This window comes from Myotis daubentonii, chromosome 11 (genome assembly GCF_963259705.1).
Source record: "Myotis daubentonii chromosome 11, mMyoDau2.1, whole genome shotgun sequence".
NCBI classification, from domain to species: domain Eukaryota; kingdom Metazoa; phylum Chordata; class Mammalia; order Chiroptera; family Vespertilionidae; genus Myotis; species Myotis daubentonii.
In genome coordinates this window covers 6635847-6650294 of record NC_081850.1, presented here as the reverse complement: position 1 = coordinate 6650294, position 14448 = coordinate 6635847, and the positions used below count along the sequence as shown (strand labels likewise).

The following is a 14448-nucleotide window of genomic DNA, read 5'->3' as shown; positions in this document are numbered from 1 at the left end:
GCACCCTCACTGGTTCCCTTCCCTGCCCCTCCCAACCCGGAAAGTCCATTTCGGAAACTTAAAAGAAGCCTTTGTGCTTCTCAGCGCTCTCCCCGGTGCCTGGACACGGCCTTGGGCCATTTCAATGGAAGTCTGAACTTGACCTCAGACCCTCTGCGCCTCGGTCTGGGGAGGAGCCACGCCCTCAGCGGAGAGGGGCAGGGCGCACCGCCCTGGCTCCTGGACTCTCCCTGAGGCCGCAGCGCACCATCCAAAGCAGCCGAGGGAAGGTGCCCGACACCGGGCGGCGAGGGCTCCGGAGCCACAACCCGCAGAGAGCACGGCCATTCGGACATGTCCGACTACCACCAACAGCTCCCTGTTTGACCTTGTAACAGTTAATTCACCTAAAAGTGTCCAAGTTAAAACACTCCCATTTCACTCCATTCACTGTAGAAAAGTTCGGAAAAAAGCAAATGATTAAAAAAAAAAAATCCTCAACTGGTAATATCTTGGCATACTTTCCTTTATCTTATTTCAAAATACACAAATTGAAATATAAACATTTATAAATATTTGTTTATAAATATTTATACATCTATAGGTTTCTATACGCATAAAGTATATCGTACATTTATAAAATTGGAATAATAGTTCATAATAATTGTGCATAGCTCTTTTCATTTATCGCTTCGTGAGCATTTATCCAGATCATTAAATTTTCTTTAAAGACATGATTCTAGATATTCATTTGGTATAATTCATCAGTCTTTAGACCATTTCCTCCTTCTTATATAAATAACATTTTGCTTTTATAATGTACTTAAGTCTTTGGATTTGGTCAGTAATTCTCTAATATTCTTCTTATGTAGAATTAGTATGAATATTTGATACCTTTCTGAGGAAAAATTTTAAATCCTAAAATCATGAGTCAGAGCCCAATTCTCAGACACTTGTATGGGGCACAATCACATTCGCATATGGTAAAAGCACGCAGGAAAACTGTCCAAAGAGGCTGGCAAAGACGAAGATGGCAGAGCCGGACAGATCCTTCAGGAAGGAACACTCATGGAGCGGCTGGTCGCCAGCCAGTGCTCAGCACCCGACGGCTGCGCCACCCAGAGCCTCGCTCAGCACCTCGGACGGGCACCGTGGGCCTAAACCCCAGGCCCGGGCAGAACCATGAAGAAGAAGCGCCACATCTGTGCAGGACGCTGCCGGGAAGCCGGGAGCGCACCAGGACAGGACCACGGCTGCCCCCTCCAGGCTCCGTCACACAAGCATGGAGCTGCCTGCCGTCTGCTCCCGGGAGGACACCGGGGGCTGCCTGCTCCTCCCCCAGAGGGACCTGTTCATAGACTACGGTCATGACAGAGCTCCCGAGGCAACAGTGAGCAGCGGCTGCGGCTGCAGAACATGCCCCCGCTCCCTTCAGTAACGAGGGGAAGACGCTGGGCTCAGAGGAAAAGAGGAGCCGCGTGGCTGTGGACTGTGGCCAAGGTCAGTCCCCGAGTCACGAGGGATCGCAGCCCCACTAAGCTCGCGTGTCCACCACACTTATGTGCAGCGAGCTCTCCAACAATCCTGCAGCGCCTGCACACACAGGGTCCCCCGAGTCCTGGCAGGGAGCCTTGGAATTCTTCATTGAGAACTTACAACAGGCTCAACTTGCCACATTATGACCCAGAGACCACATCTCCAGGGTTGAACATCGTTTTTGAAAAACAAAACTAAACAAAATCCTGCATTAAAACGGTCCCGATTTCCTGGGATGACCAACACATCAAACACATTTGATTAATTCCCCATCAGAGGGCTCTGCCTTGGCCTGTCTTCATTCCTATCCCCAGAAGGTGAAACTGGACACACAATGCCTGGAACTGTTCAGAAGAGTCGGATTCTTTTCTCACCTTTTAAAACTGCTTTTCCTTGAAGCAGATCTGGTGGTTCTCTTAGCAATGCCTGCACTGCCAGAAATGCTAGGTTCAGATGTGTTACAGCTCTGAACACTGGACTGAAGAATTACTCTGAAAACAGTTGGAAAAAATAAGATTATATCACTGAACAATTTCCAAATGCTTGACACAGGAAGGCATTGTTGCACCTGAATGCAAATTATCTGATGGAGAATTGGTAGGATTTTCCACAAACACATGTTTACATCGAGGTTTTTTGAAATGACTTCATAAGCATCTCATTTCCTTATGAAGGTTAGGTACACAAAGATAAATGAATGACCTGGCATTTCAACAAGCCCCACACCAAAGAATCAATCAGCAAAGCAAATGTTTGTGTCCCAAGTAAAAGTAAATCCTCAAAATTCCTGTCATGAAAACAAGAAATCATTTAAACCCCCCAAATTCTATAGATCGTGAATATAAATATGTAGACAATATTCACTCCTCAGAGCTGAGAGTTAAGGGCAATAAACCCGGAATCAATACCAATTTCACAAAAGACTTCACATTTTAAAACCATGTTCAAGCAATATGTGAGTTTTGTTCGGATTACAACTACTACTAAATCACCAAGTACCATTAACAAGAAAGTGAAACTGCCTGAATTCTGTGATACCTGATTTAATTAAACTACGAGAACCTCCAGGAGGCGATGCCACGGGGTAATTATACGGAGGCAAATTCATGAATGAGAAAGAACTCCGAGATCAAGCCTCCGTGCAGGTGGAGGGTGTCCGTATTCCTCACTCCGCTGTCACAGGGAAAACATCGAAAGACTTTATACACATTCCTTTTCTTCAAGAGACCGAATGCTCAAATGTATGCCCCACATTTAGAAAAAGTACTCAGTGTTATTTCTAAGAGAAAACACTGGCTTGAGAAAGCTTCCTGCTCTCCTATGCAAACATAAATAACACAGCCAATAACAACGGACTCGGACCCAGCTCTTAAGAAACCATACCAGCCCGGCCGCTGTGGCTCCGTGGCTGAGCACTGGCCCAGGAACCAAGAGGCCGCTGGCTCCCGGTCAGGGCACATGCCCAGGTTGCAGGCTCCATCCCTGGTCGGGGGCATGCGGGAGGCAGCCGATCAATGTTTCTCTCTCATCGTTGTTTCTATCTCACTCTTTCCCTTTCTCTCTCCAAAGTCAATTAAAAACACATATATTTTTAAAAAAGAAACCGTTCCAACAAACTAGTGGCCCCGGGCTGCTGTCCATCGAGGGTTTCTGAAAGCCTCATGAGACAGCCCCCCCCCCCCTCCCCGGCTCCGGTCTTACTGTGGGAAACTGATCCTCGCTAATGAGCCAGTGCAGGACTCAGTTTTACCTCCTAAATGTTGACTGTGCTGGCATATGCAGACACAGTTGTGCGATTAAAGACACCCACTGCCCTGGCACATGAATTCTATGCCTGAAAACAAAGGATTTATTTAAAGTTTTTCTGATTACATAAAGGAGTGTCTGTCAAAGATGTGAATCTAGAATCTAGAATTTTCATAAAGAAAAAATAAAACAACAAAAACCAGCCAAGGGTGCTCCCCGCGCAAGGTGGTTTATCTCCATTTCCACAAACGGAGAAAGTGAGACACCTACTCCTCAAATGAGGCCACTTACAGACCAAAGTACGGACAACTACCACACCGTCCAATCGTTAATGTGAGGAAAAACACGGGCCAATGCATCGCCTGCTTAGGAAATTTGAGATCTGATTTCTTAAATTGACAATACTATTCAAGACAAGAAATGACCTCTAAATCAAATTTTAGGCTGACAGGAAAGTTTTTTGTTTTTTAAAAAGTATTTTAAAGTATCTATCAAATTAGTGTAAATAATTAATGTGAGCCCTAATGGGTTTGGCTCAGCGGATAGAGCGTCAGCCTGCAGACTCAAGGGTCCCAGGTTCAATTCCAGTCAAGGGCATGTACCTTGGTTGCGGGCACATCCCCACGGGGGGTGGGGGGGGCGTGCAGGAGGCAGCTGATCGATCTCTCTCATCGATGTTTCTAACTCTCTATCCCTCTCCCCTCCTCTCTGTAAAAAATCAATAAAATATATTTTAAAAAAGTAATTAATGTGAATTAATATAATAATATTAATAACTAACAACTGATGTGGAACTTTGAAATAGAGCATGAAATAGAGCATTTAGTTATAAGGCACCACTGCACTCGGACCAGCCAGTGGTAGACATTTAGAATGCATTAAGTCACACTAATAAAGATTCAGGCCACCAGCCATTTGCATTAACAACAGAGCAGCTCTTACATCTGTAGATTATGCATCAATGAGGAGGGAAAACCCAGCACCTGCACTTAGATATTACCTGTGAGAACTTCCAGCACCACCTGGCAGGGGATAGGCTGGCAGACTGCCAAGGTAAGCGAGAAGGAACCATTCCCGCCTCCAGACCAATCACGTGACCTTGCAGAGCACCAGGCAGCACATGCACCTTCTCCTCCCACCCTCCCCAGCAGAAGCCTCTCGGGCCCACACTGCAGTTCCCTTTCCTCTCTGCGGGATCTTCCCCAAGTTTGGAAATGACATCTGCAACATGAGGAATATTGTAAAGTAAAAACTATCACGCCACAAAAGTGCCTTGAACATAAACATTCAATTCCAAGAAAAGAATCCATCAGTGCAACTATGTCCTATTTACACTGGCTGTCGACCACGATGCCAAACGAGCTTTCGAAACGATGGGCGGGGGCCCTGCAACTCCGGACGCATCTTCCCACTAAGAGTCTGACGCAGCAACGGGGGGGGGGGGGGGGAGGGGGGGGGGAGGCCGGTCCGTGCCAGCTCCAGGCACGCCACCAACTGTGCCCATGAGCAATCGCCTCAAAGACAACTACGAGGACTCTATCTGTTTACCCCATCGTTACCCTTGAAAGCTTTGATTTCTGTAAACTCCAAGTTAATCCATCAGGCTGAATGGATACTCTGCTGAGGGGCTAGTGCAATGGCGAGTGTTAGTAATAACAGAGAAAGGTTACGCCTTCCCAGATGGTAAAGAGAAGAGAGCCTCACGGAGCCCATTTAAAGTTACCCTGGGAAAATAAATAACCAAAGCACCTGAGTACTATTACCAGCGCCGCCACCCATTTGGAGCTCATCTATTCAAGGCAGCTTTGCCGCTGGGAAACCACCGGGAAGGGTCGTCTATATTGGAAACACAGTGTGTCAGCCTATGCGACAAGTTCGTATTTAATGACACATTTTAAGAAAAGGTCGCAAATAGAAACACGTTAAGCAGCTTTTCCTTAAGTTTGAAAAGAATGAAGTCTGCTAGGTTTCACAGCCTTTCCCGCCATCTGAAGACACTCAATGAAACCATAAAACACGAGTGGTGGTGGCCATGAAATTTTACTTTGGAGGACGTCCGAGCAGGAACTTTTGTATTTCTTAATAAAACTCCCAGGTCCAAGTTGGAACAAGAAGAGAAACCCTTGAACGGGCTAAAGAAAAAATGTCAGAGAATGAGGAAGCAGCATGGACGGAGAGGGCGCGTCTCGGCCGCCGCCAGGGCACCGCCGGGCCCGGGCTGGGTCTGGGCTGGGATCCCGGTGAGCTCTGCACGTTCTTCTGCAGGAAAGACGTCTCTTCTCGGGCACGGCATTCACTTACGGGTGAGAGGTGTCCAGAGAACACAGGGTGTCCATGTCACCCTAAGAAAGGCACTTTGGTTGCTTCCGGGGAAAGAAGGAAGGCAGGAGCAGCGCTGGCCATGCAGAAACACAAACACAGACAAGACTCCAGTCTTCTCTGCTTCCCTCCGTCCGACATCCCGTTCTGAACACTGCACGTGGCTGTGAGGGGAGGCAGGGAGGCGAGGTCGAGGAGAGAGCTCCGCAAACTCAAGACAGAGACTTGCTGGGAAGCAGCTGCTGCGAGAGGCGTGTACACGGCCTCGCGGCCTCCTGGCTACAAAGTCCGATTTTTACCAACAGAAGAAAATCAGTGCGAAACTTACTTCTGCCAGATTGGAAAGGATATGCTAAAAATATTTACTCTAGAAACTAGGGAAAAGTTGTACAGACAAGTAATGGAAAGAAAAGCACCCCAAAGTAACTGAATATTTTTGAGAGGGAAAGAAATTGCTACTTCAAGAAATCTGTTAAGAGTCAGCACAACTTAAACACAAAGCCAGTGGCTGAGCATCAACTCAGGAGCAGTTCGACTCCCAGTCAGGGCACATGCCCGGGGGCGGGCTCGATCCCCAGAAGGGGCCCTGCAGGAGGCAGCCTATTGATGATTCTCTCTCATCAGTGATGTTTCTATCTCTCCCTCTCCCCTTCTCTGAAATAAATAAAAACATTAAAAAACAACAACAACAAAATCAAAGTGTGTTGTTTTTACTGTCCCTCATATGAAAAGAATAGTGAAGGGCCCCCCTCCCTCACACCACACCATGAGTTGAGTTTTCGAAAAAGGACCTTTGAGAAAAGGCAAATCAATAAAGCGAGGAGAGCTGCGAGTGACAAAAGCATGCATCATGGGAATCGGCAGCAGTGAGCGAGGAGAGAAATGGGTGGGACACTTACACAGCAGCTATGTGTCAAAGGGTCCGATGGCTACTGTGCTCTTAAACCATCGAGACAGAATAGCAGGATGGGAAGAATGTAGTCACAAACAATCCACCAGATGACAACACTACACAGTGCAGAGGTCAGCACAGCTAGGGAACATCTGGAAAGGGGCGAAGGGAAAGAACAGATGTTCAAACTGAGAAGCCAAAATAAATAAAACAATAAATAAATGAAGCCACGTGTAAATTTTAGACACCCTGTGATGATGCGAAAGGGTGGGAAACAAGGATGGAGTTTTGCCATATTATGTTGGAAGAAAGGCTGTCTGGCCCTGGCTGGCATGCTCTAACCACTCTGTGGTTAGAGTGTCCAGTGATTCCCGGTCAAGGGCATGTGCGGGAGGCAACCAATTGATGTGTCTCTCTCACATCGATGTTTCTCTCCCTCTGTCTCTCCCGCACCCTTTCACTCTCTCTAAAAATTAATGGAAAAATATCCTCAGGGGAGGATTAACAACAACAAAAATGCTGTCTTCAGTATTAAACTAATTTGACACTTGGTAAGAACAGAGCAGGCCCAATCTTTAGTTCAATAACTGCTCATGTTAATATAATTGTATGATACAGAAATCAAAGCTGTTGTTATGGGGTTGAAATTCTTCAAAAAGCACAATATGCACACACAAAAAACTGAACCAAACCAGAGGGGAAAAGGAGGCAAAACCAACCAACTGATAACTAACAGCCTCATCCCCTCGGAGGCCCCACTGGAAGCAGACACAGCACAGTGGGGCTGCTCGCGCTTCAATGGGGCCATACTCTGTATCACCCAGGAGGTGCGTGTCCTGAGAACAAGGATTGCAGAAGTACAGGCAACCCAGACAACACGACAAGACAATTATCCTTATGAACTAATACAGTAAGTCCTCACTTAACATCATCGATGATTCTGCAACTTTATGCAAAACAAAATACGACAAAACCAATTTTACTGTAGACTAATTGGTACTAACAAAAGTTAATCTCCTACAGCATCTCATCAGTGTTCTGAACAAAGTGACGTCACTGGAGGACCTGCTGTGCTGTACACATTTCCTTTGCTGTTTTTCTCATGCAACTCAACTCGGCTTCAGCTTGGTGTTTCCTACTCCCCTGTCTGGCTTCCAGAAGTGTGGAAGGGACCTCCTCACAGCTGGGAGGGTGGTAACTCCTTCCAACTACATTTCCAAACGGTCACCGACACATCTGTGACCAGTAACAAAAGGCTCCATGGAGTCTTTGCTTTGTGCAAACCATTGGGCACAAACTATGAAGACGGTACAGACGGCATCATCAATGTCCGTCACCTTAATCACTGAGACCAGGTGCCAGGCCCAGGCAGCCTATGTGGGCGTGAGCCCAACTCTAGACCACCCTCTCTCACTCACTCCTGCCAGCAAAGAAACACCAAACCAAACCTGCTGCATGGTCAGGTGACAGGCTTAACAGTTACCCAGAATGTGATCAGTGACTTGGAGCGCCACCGGACCCCACCAATCCCAATGCTCACGTGTAGGTACTGACTAACAGTTATCTTAAAGGCAATGGCCCGAATGTCCAGGTGTCTGCCGTGTATATCTTTATTTGCTCCTCTAATGAAGCTCCTGGCATATGAATTATTTTCCAGTGATGAAAAACACACCCGCCAACACTGTACCGCTAAGGGGGGGGGGGCGGTTAAGGCTTTCCAAGGCTAATTAGATCTATACTTTTGCATATTCCTGTGTAGGATACATTTCCCTTCTTCATGAAGCATCTCATTGAACCACAACAAACTAGCAGAAATGATCAGTACGCAGAAACAGGCAGCACGGGGGAAGTTATCAAATCTACGAAATCTACTTGAGCGCAGACAGCCACGTACTTGCCGTCATTCCCGACGATCACCTCCAGGTCATGGAGCTACGTGACCTGCTGTCTTCACGGTGGGCAGGCCCACACAGGCTTTCGGAGAAAATGACTAGTTTACAGTTTCTAATGACTTTCACTTTCCCCGAATATTGACTATAAAATAGAAACCGGTAGTGGGAATGGTATTTTACATACCATACCTTTCTCTTAGGAATCACATGTTTCTCACTAACTTGCCTTATGATGAGTATTTTCATTTGGATTTAAGTGCCAACAGCCAAGAAAAATAACTTGCCCGCGGTGACAGGGGAGTCAGCCGGAAGGCGGGGATTGAATTCAGGTCTCTCAATCTCAACTGCGGTTGAAAACTCTCTCAGGGGACTTTTCTTTCTAAAATAACAACAAAGACTTGGGAGGGGAAAAAATCTCCAATTGATCTCCTTTTCTAGAGCCAAGAGAGCAACAAGTAAGAGCAACAAAGAGATGATGTTACTAGGGTTTCAAAAAGCAGAGGAGAGGGCAGCCAGGCTGCTGCCCAGGAGGGGAAGGTGCTGGGACTGACCGAATGTCCCAGGGCCTGTGCACACAATGGGGGGGCTTTGGCCTTTTCCTTCGAAAGTGTGGCCTCTAAGCCTGCCAACTGAGCCTATGAGGGGGACAGTTTGGGGGCTATTCTATTATTTTTGGGTTATAAGGAAAGGGGATCCTGAACTAGTTTTTTTTTATAACATCTGTAACTTTTACCATTTTACTTGGTTTTAATTTATACCAAGCGTGCTTCAGAGCAAAGGGACAGGGTCCTAGTTTGGCTTTGGGGTGAGGGCGAGGCTGGCTCCCCCTCCCCCACCCTCGCCAGTCCCTCATTCACCATCACTGAGCCCTCAGCTTCCCCCCAGGGCCTCAGACACCAAGGGCAGAGGAATGGCATCTAGTGTCACCTTCACATTTAGATGTCAGTCTTCATTTACTGTTCCTTTTATTTTACCACAAACCCATCAGCTACGAGAGACAGTTGTGGCCTCGACTGTTCTGGAAAAGAGTGAGCTGAACTCAGGCTCGGTGACAGGAAGTTTCCCACACGCCCTATTTGACAAATACTGGACCCAGCAGAACCGCCATCCCCCTGGAGAAGGCAGTAAGCTGCTGAGAAACAAACAGATGCTGCCGATTCTTAAAAACAGTACCAACTCCCGGGCAGATGGAAAGCAGCCCAGGATCTCCCCTCCTGGGCTTCCCACGCGCGGCCCGGGCAACGGCCCCCGCCGCCCCGCCCGCGGGCCCAGCTCCCCCAGGAGAGCGTGCACACTGACGTCTGCCAGGCTCTGCGTTGGGCCCTGCCTGTTGCCTCCATCAGGTCTAAAATGGGCTTAGAATAATTATTTGGAGGGACTGTCATGTTTCTAAATAAAAATAACCATAAAGCTTTAAATAAAGACTTTTAGTGAAATTTAAAAAAATGGCACTTGGAAAAATTACATAAAATGTACAAGCATTCTAGTTGATGGCAACCCCATTGCAAAGATAATGCTTAAATGGTGCCTACAGTTAACACCGATGCCCTCCACTCACACAGTTCCTTATCCTGGAAAATTCTATTCTTCTCTTGGATCTTGGGAGGGCGCCCGAGGCAGAGGCCCAGCACAACACTTGCCTCAGGGGCAAGTCTACGTGAGAAGTTACGATTATTAGGAGATACCAGGGAAGAACCATTTTTAATGAAAAACAAGGCTTGCTCTTCTCTGCCATGAACATTTACTGTCATTAGCGCCTTATGCACCATATTACAAGATGCTTAATAACTGAATAAGTGGCCTCTGTCCACCACAGAATGTGGGGGGGGGGGCTGGAAACTGGGCGCCCCACAACGATGAGAGGTTATCGGAAGGACAAAGTCCAGTGTCACAGGTGGAGCATCTACTGAAGGATGCCCTACAGCCCTGGTCGGAGCATCGCCCCGCCCACCAACAGGTTGCAGGGTTCAATTCCTGGTCAGGACACATATCTAGTCTGCAGGTTCAATTCCTGGTCAGGACACATATCTAGTCTGCAGGTTCAATTCCTGGTCAGGATGCATACAGGAGGCAACCAGTGTTTCTCTTTCACAACAATGTTTCTCTTTCTTTGTCTCTCTCCCTCTCGCCTTTCCTCTCTCTCTAGAATCAATATAAAACTTATCTTCAGTTGAAGATTTAAAAAAAAGAGAATACCCTAGGAAAAAAGTATGATGGCTAAGTTTTTTATTCCACTTTTTTTAAAAAAATAAATCATACTGAATGTTCTGCGAGATTTTATCCAAACTACCACTTACACAAGCAACAAGTGGACACACACACACTCACTGACTCTAATACTTCCTATTCCCATGCTAAACCTTCTTCTGAAACTTGAATATAATTCCTCAAACAAAAAAGTTAAATAAAACATATAGTTTGATCTATTGTTGCCCTCAAGTAATATGATGACATTAAGCCACCACGTCACCATGGAGTCAATTCTACCATAGTAGAAGAGATTACTGGCACCATAGCAGTGAGTCTAAGGATATTCACCATTTTTGATAATTATGGACAAATCTGTTGTTTGTGGTTTACACTTGGTGTGACACCCTGAGGATGTCCAGAGATGATTCCAGAGGAAAAGCATTCCTAAAGCTTTCCTATACACAGGCTAGAGGGTCAGGATGGAGACGGAGATAAACAGAGGCTAGCCTGGAGCTTCGTAGGCTATTTAAAATAACTCGATTTAAAATAATTTAGAATCATTTCAAAGTGGCCCAAGGGACATGCAACTATGGAGGAGATGTACCGGACAAATGCTCCCGAAGGCCTCAGGCACGCACGGACCACACCAGGGGAGCCCGGACTCACGTGAGGGGCACCGCACTCGCTTTGGACCGTCTTCTGCTTTTCAGGGCCCGGAGTCGATCCCCTTGCGTCACGCCGTAGCTTTCGTCGTCATCGCTGTACTGTACAAGTAAAGACACACTGAGCCAACCGCCCGGCGCCGGCTCACGCAGCCAAGCACAGCAGCTACGCTCATCCCCGGGGCACGCACGCCCGCTCCGGCCGAACTCTACAACAGCTGCTGCTTTTGGAATAAAGCGACAGGTCACGGTGCAGTCACAAACGGGCGAGGTGTCGGGAGGGGTCACTGGGGCCGCCTACTGCGCCTCCTTCCCACCCCCCCCACCAGCGCCCAGGTGTGAGAACTCCGGTGTCATGCACACATCACCTTGTTCTAACTACTTAGCAGAAAGTTCCTAGAGAGGGCTCTACATATAAAAAATGTGACAATAATCCCTCAAAATGTGCTTTATTGCTCGATCTGCAGTTTCCTCCGCGCCCTGAAAGGTTCTCAACAGCATTTAAAGAAATAGCAACAGAGGGACGAGGACGGTTCCATTACCAGCTCAGGTTCCTGCTTGTCGTGATGCTTGGCCCCATGGAGTGAAATGTCGTCCACGGCCAAGAGGAGCTTTGAGACGGCTGCTCTGTGTTTGCCGTTCTCCTGACCCCTTAACTTTTGACGGAAATAGTCTCCTTCCAACCAGAGGCTTGACTGTTTCCTGTCAGAGCATTTAAACAGCATCAACACACACTTTTTGAGAAAGACACAAACGAACAACGTGGTCCTCCTAGAGGCCGTCTGTCGTTATGGAGACTAAGACGTCTACTTCCGATCAGTATCCAGACCCAGTTCCCTCGGAATCACCAAAGCCTTCCATCTACTTACGTCACCAAGAACTGCTGCTGAGGCCCGATCACGGAGCCAGGCCTGCAGATCCTGATCCAGGCGATGGCCTCGGCCGCGGTCATCCTGTAATGCTTCATGATGTAGCAGGCTATCAGGGTGCCCGTGCGTCCAAGGCCAGCTAGGACGGGAAACAAGCCAATCAGACCTGGTCCCTGTTGCGAGGGGCGGGCCTGCCTCCCCAAACAGCGGTCCTGGAGTTCGGGCGCGCACTGCCATCACCTGGAGGGGTCTCAGAACACCTCCGGAGAACGGATTTAATGGTCCCACAATGCCGCCTCGACAGAGATTCCTAAAATCCCCCAAATGATTCCACACACAGCCAAGAATGAAAATCGCTTTCTAAGTGACGACTCTCAATAAGTACAGTGCTTCTACCCTGAGTTTTCTCTTAACGATAAAATCATATTCCCAAAAACACAGGCTTAAAATCTTGCAAAACTTTCCCCTTTATTCGCCAGTGTTTCTACTGTACTTTTCTACTCGTTTTCACATGATTTTTTTAAAACTCTATTCCTGCTATCCTCCCTGACTCTCGCCTAAACTACTCTATTTCATCCTGCGATGGTAATTTTATGTGTCAACCTGGTAGGTGTGTTTGGGTGAGAATAGCGGACTTTTGAGTAGGTGGATTACCCTCCATGTGGGTGGGCCTCACTCAATCAGGTGAGGGTATGAACAGAACAGACTGGCCTCCCCAAGCTGGGAGGGGCTCTCCGGCAGACCGCCTCCAGCCTTCAGCACCACTGGCTCCTCTGGGTCTCCAGCCTGCCAGCCACCCTTGTGTGTGAGCCAATTCCTTACCCTAAATCTCCTTCTATGCATCGGACATGTCCTACTGGTTGCTTCTCTGGAAAACCTCGTTGCTACAGATTTGGTACCATAACCACCACAATACGGGAAGACGCGGGAGCGGCTCTGGCACTGGAATTCACAGGCTGCAGGAGTTTCAAGGCTCCCGTAAGAAAACGCCCAGACTGCCTGAAGCAGCTGTCGCAGGAATAGGCACGTTAGCACGGATTCTGGAGCGGACGCAGGTGGAAATGGAGGCCGTTATTGGCAACTAGAAGAAAGGCCATCCTTGTTAGAAAGAGGCAAACTCCCGGCTGCCCTGTGTCCGCCGGCTTTGTGGAAAGCAAAACCGTGAGCGGCGGCCTTGGGTAGTTAGCAAAGGAGATCATCCGTGCGCGAAGGGTTGAAGGTGCAGCCGGGGTCTCCTTACTAACACGTAAAATGCGAGCGGAGGGAGATGAATCCAAGACCTTTTTAAACAGAAAGGAACCAGAAACCAAACATTTTGAAAATTCTAGGCCTATCCATACTGCGGAAAGCAAGCACACATGTTCTGAAGACACCACCAGTGGTGTGGCTGAACATGCAAATCCATAGACATTACCCATGGATTTAATCACCAGAAGCCAGGAATAGACACAGAGGTGGGCACGGCCGCCACCACCCAGGCCCAGGGGCACGGACCAGGCTACACGGTCCATAACTTCAGGGACAAGGCCACCAGCAGAGCCAAGGGGGTGGGCCTGCGGAATAGATAATGGAGCCAGGCAGCACTCTTCTCATTTGACTCCGGGTGGTGGGCACACCGTGCAGTGCACAGATCTTGTAACACGGGAACCCACACCTGAAACCTACATGATCACTTTAACCAATGTCACCCCAATAAGTTTAATAAAAAAGGGAAAAGAATAGCTTCCCAAAGCCAAAGGGGGGAAATTCACCAAAGCTTCTGACAGCTAAGGGAAAATTAGATGTGACTCCTGTGATGGCAACAAGATCCTTTTGGTCTCAAATAACATTTTGAAAGGACACTAAGAAGCTGTTATTTAGCCGTGAAAGATTGACGAAAGAGGTCTTTCTTCTTACTGACCAGGGAGAAGACGTCTTTTCCCCGGGTTGGGAATAACAAGTCCAGCAGATGCCTGAAAAGAGACATGTCTAAAAATCACTAACCCTCCTCCTCCTCCTCCTCCTCCTCGCCCCTTCCCTCCCTGAATTGTTTGGAAGACATTCCTTTATTAAGCACCTAAAGCATGCTAAGTTTTAAAGGACAGATTTTGCAGCCAATTTAATAGCATGATTCAGATACAGTATTTCAGAGGTTGACAAAATTTTTCCGTTTCTTTTACAGCTATTCAACTCTGCTGTTTTAGCAAAAAGCAGCCATAGACAATATATAAATAAATATGTATGACTGTGTTCCGGTGAAACTTAATTTATGGACACAAATTGGAAGTTCATATAATTTTCATGTCACCAAAAATTATTCCTCTTTTGATTTTGTCTAACTATTTAAAATGTAAAACCAGCTTTATTTCATGGACAAAAGCTGG

The 14448-nt window shown here is 47.4% G+C and overlaps 1 protein-coding gene and 1 long non-coding RNA gene across 15 annotated transcripts in view; one reads left to right on the top strand and one right to left on the bottom strand.

Moving 5' to 3' along the window:
• The window catches only part of CDC14B (cell division cycle 14B), a 95485-nt gene that overhangs the window by 3109 nt on the left and 77928 nt on the right, over positions 1 to 14448 (bottom strand). For 5 of the 14 annotated variants that reach the window (XM_059656384.1, XM_059656386.1, XM_059656385.1 and 2 more), the window contains 4 exons: positions 12086 to 12224; positions 11759 to 11918; positions 11221 to 11318; positions 1890 to 2006 (listed from right to left, as the gene is read on the bottom strand). In XM_059656384.1, the coding sequence (XP_059512367.1) occupies positions 1890 to 2006; positions 11221 to 11318; positions 11759 to 11918; positions 12086 to 12224 (514 nt within the window). Of the gene's footprint in view, positions 1 to 1889; positions 2007 to 4752; positions 5745 to 6479; positions 6625 to 9772; positions 10018 to 11220; positions 11319 to 11758; positions 11919 to 12085; positions 12225 to 14448 lie in introns of those variants that run through there. The other 9 variants (XR_009447565.1, XM_059656389.1, XM_059656394.1 and 6 more) reach the window with 6 other exon arrangements.
• On the top strand, positions 10292 to 10601 carry LOC132211810 (uncharacterized). Its single transcript, XR_009447566.1, has 2 exons — positions 10292 to 10366; positions 10404 to 10601. It is a non-coding gene; the product is annotated as an uncharacterized LOC132211810 (long non-coding RNA).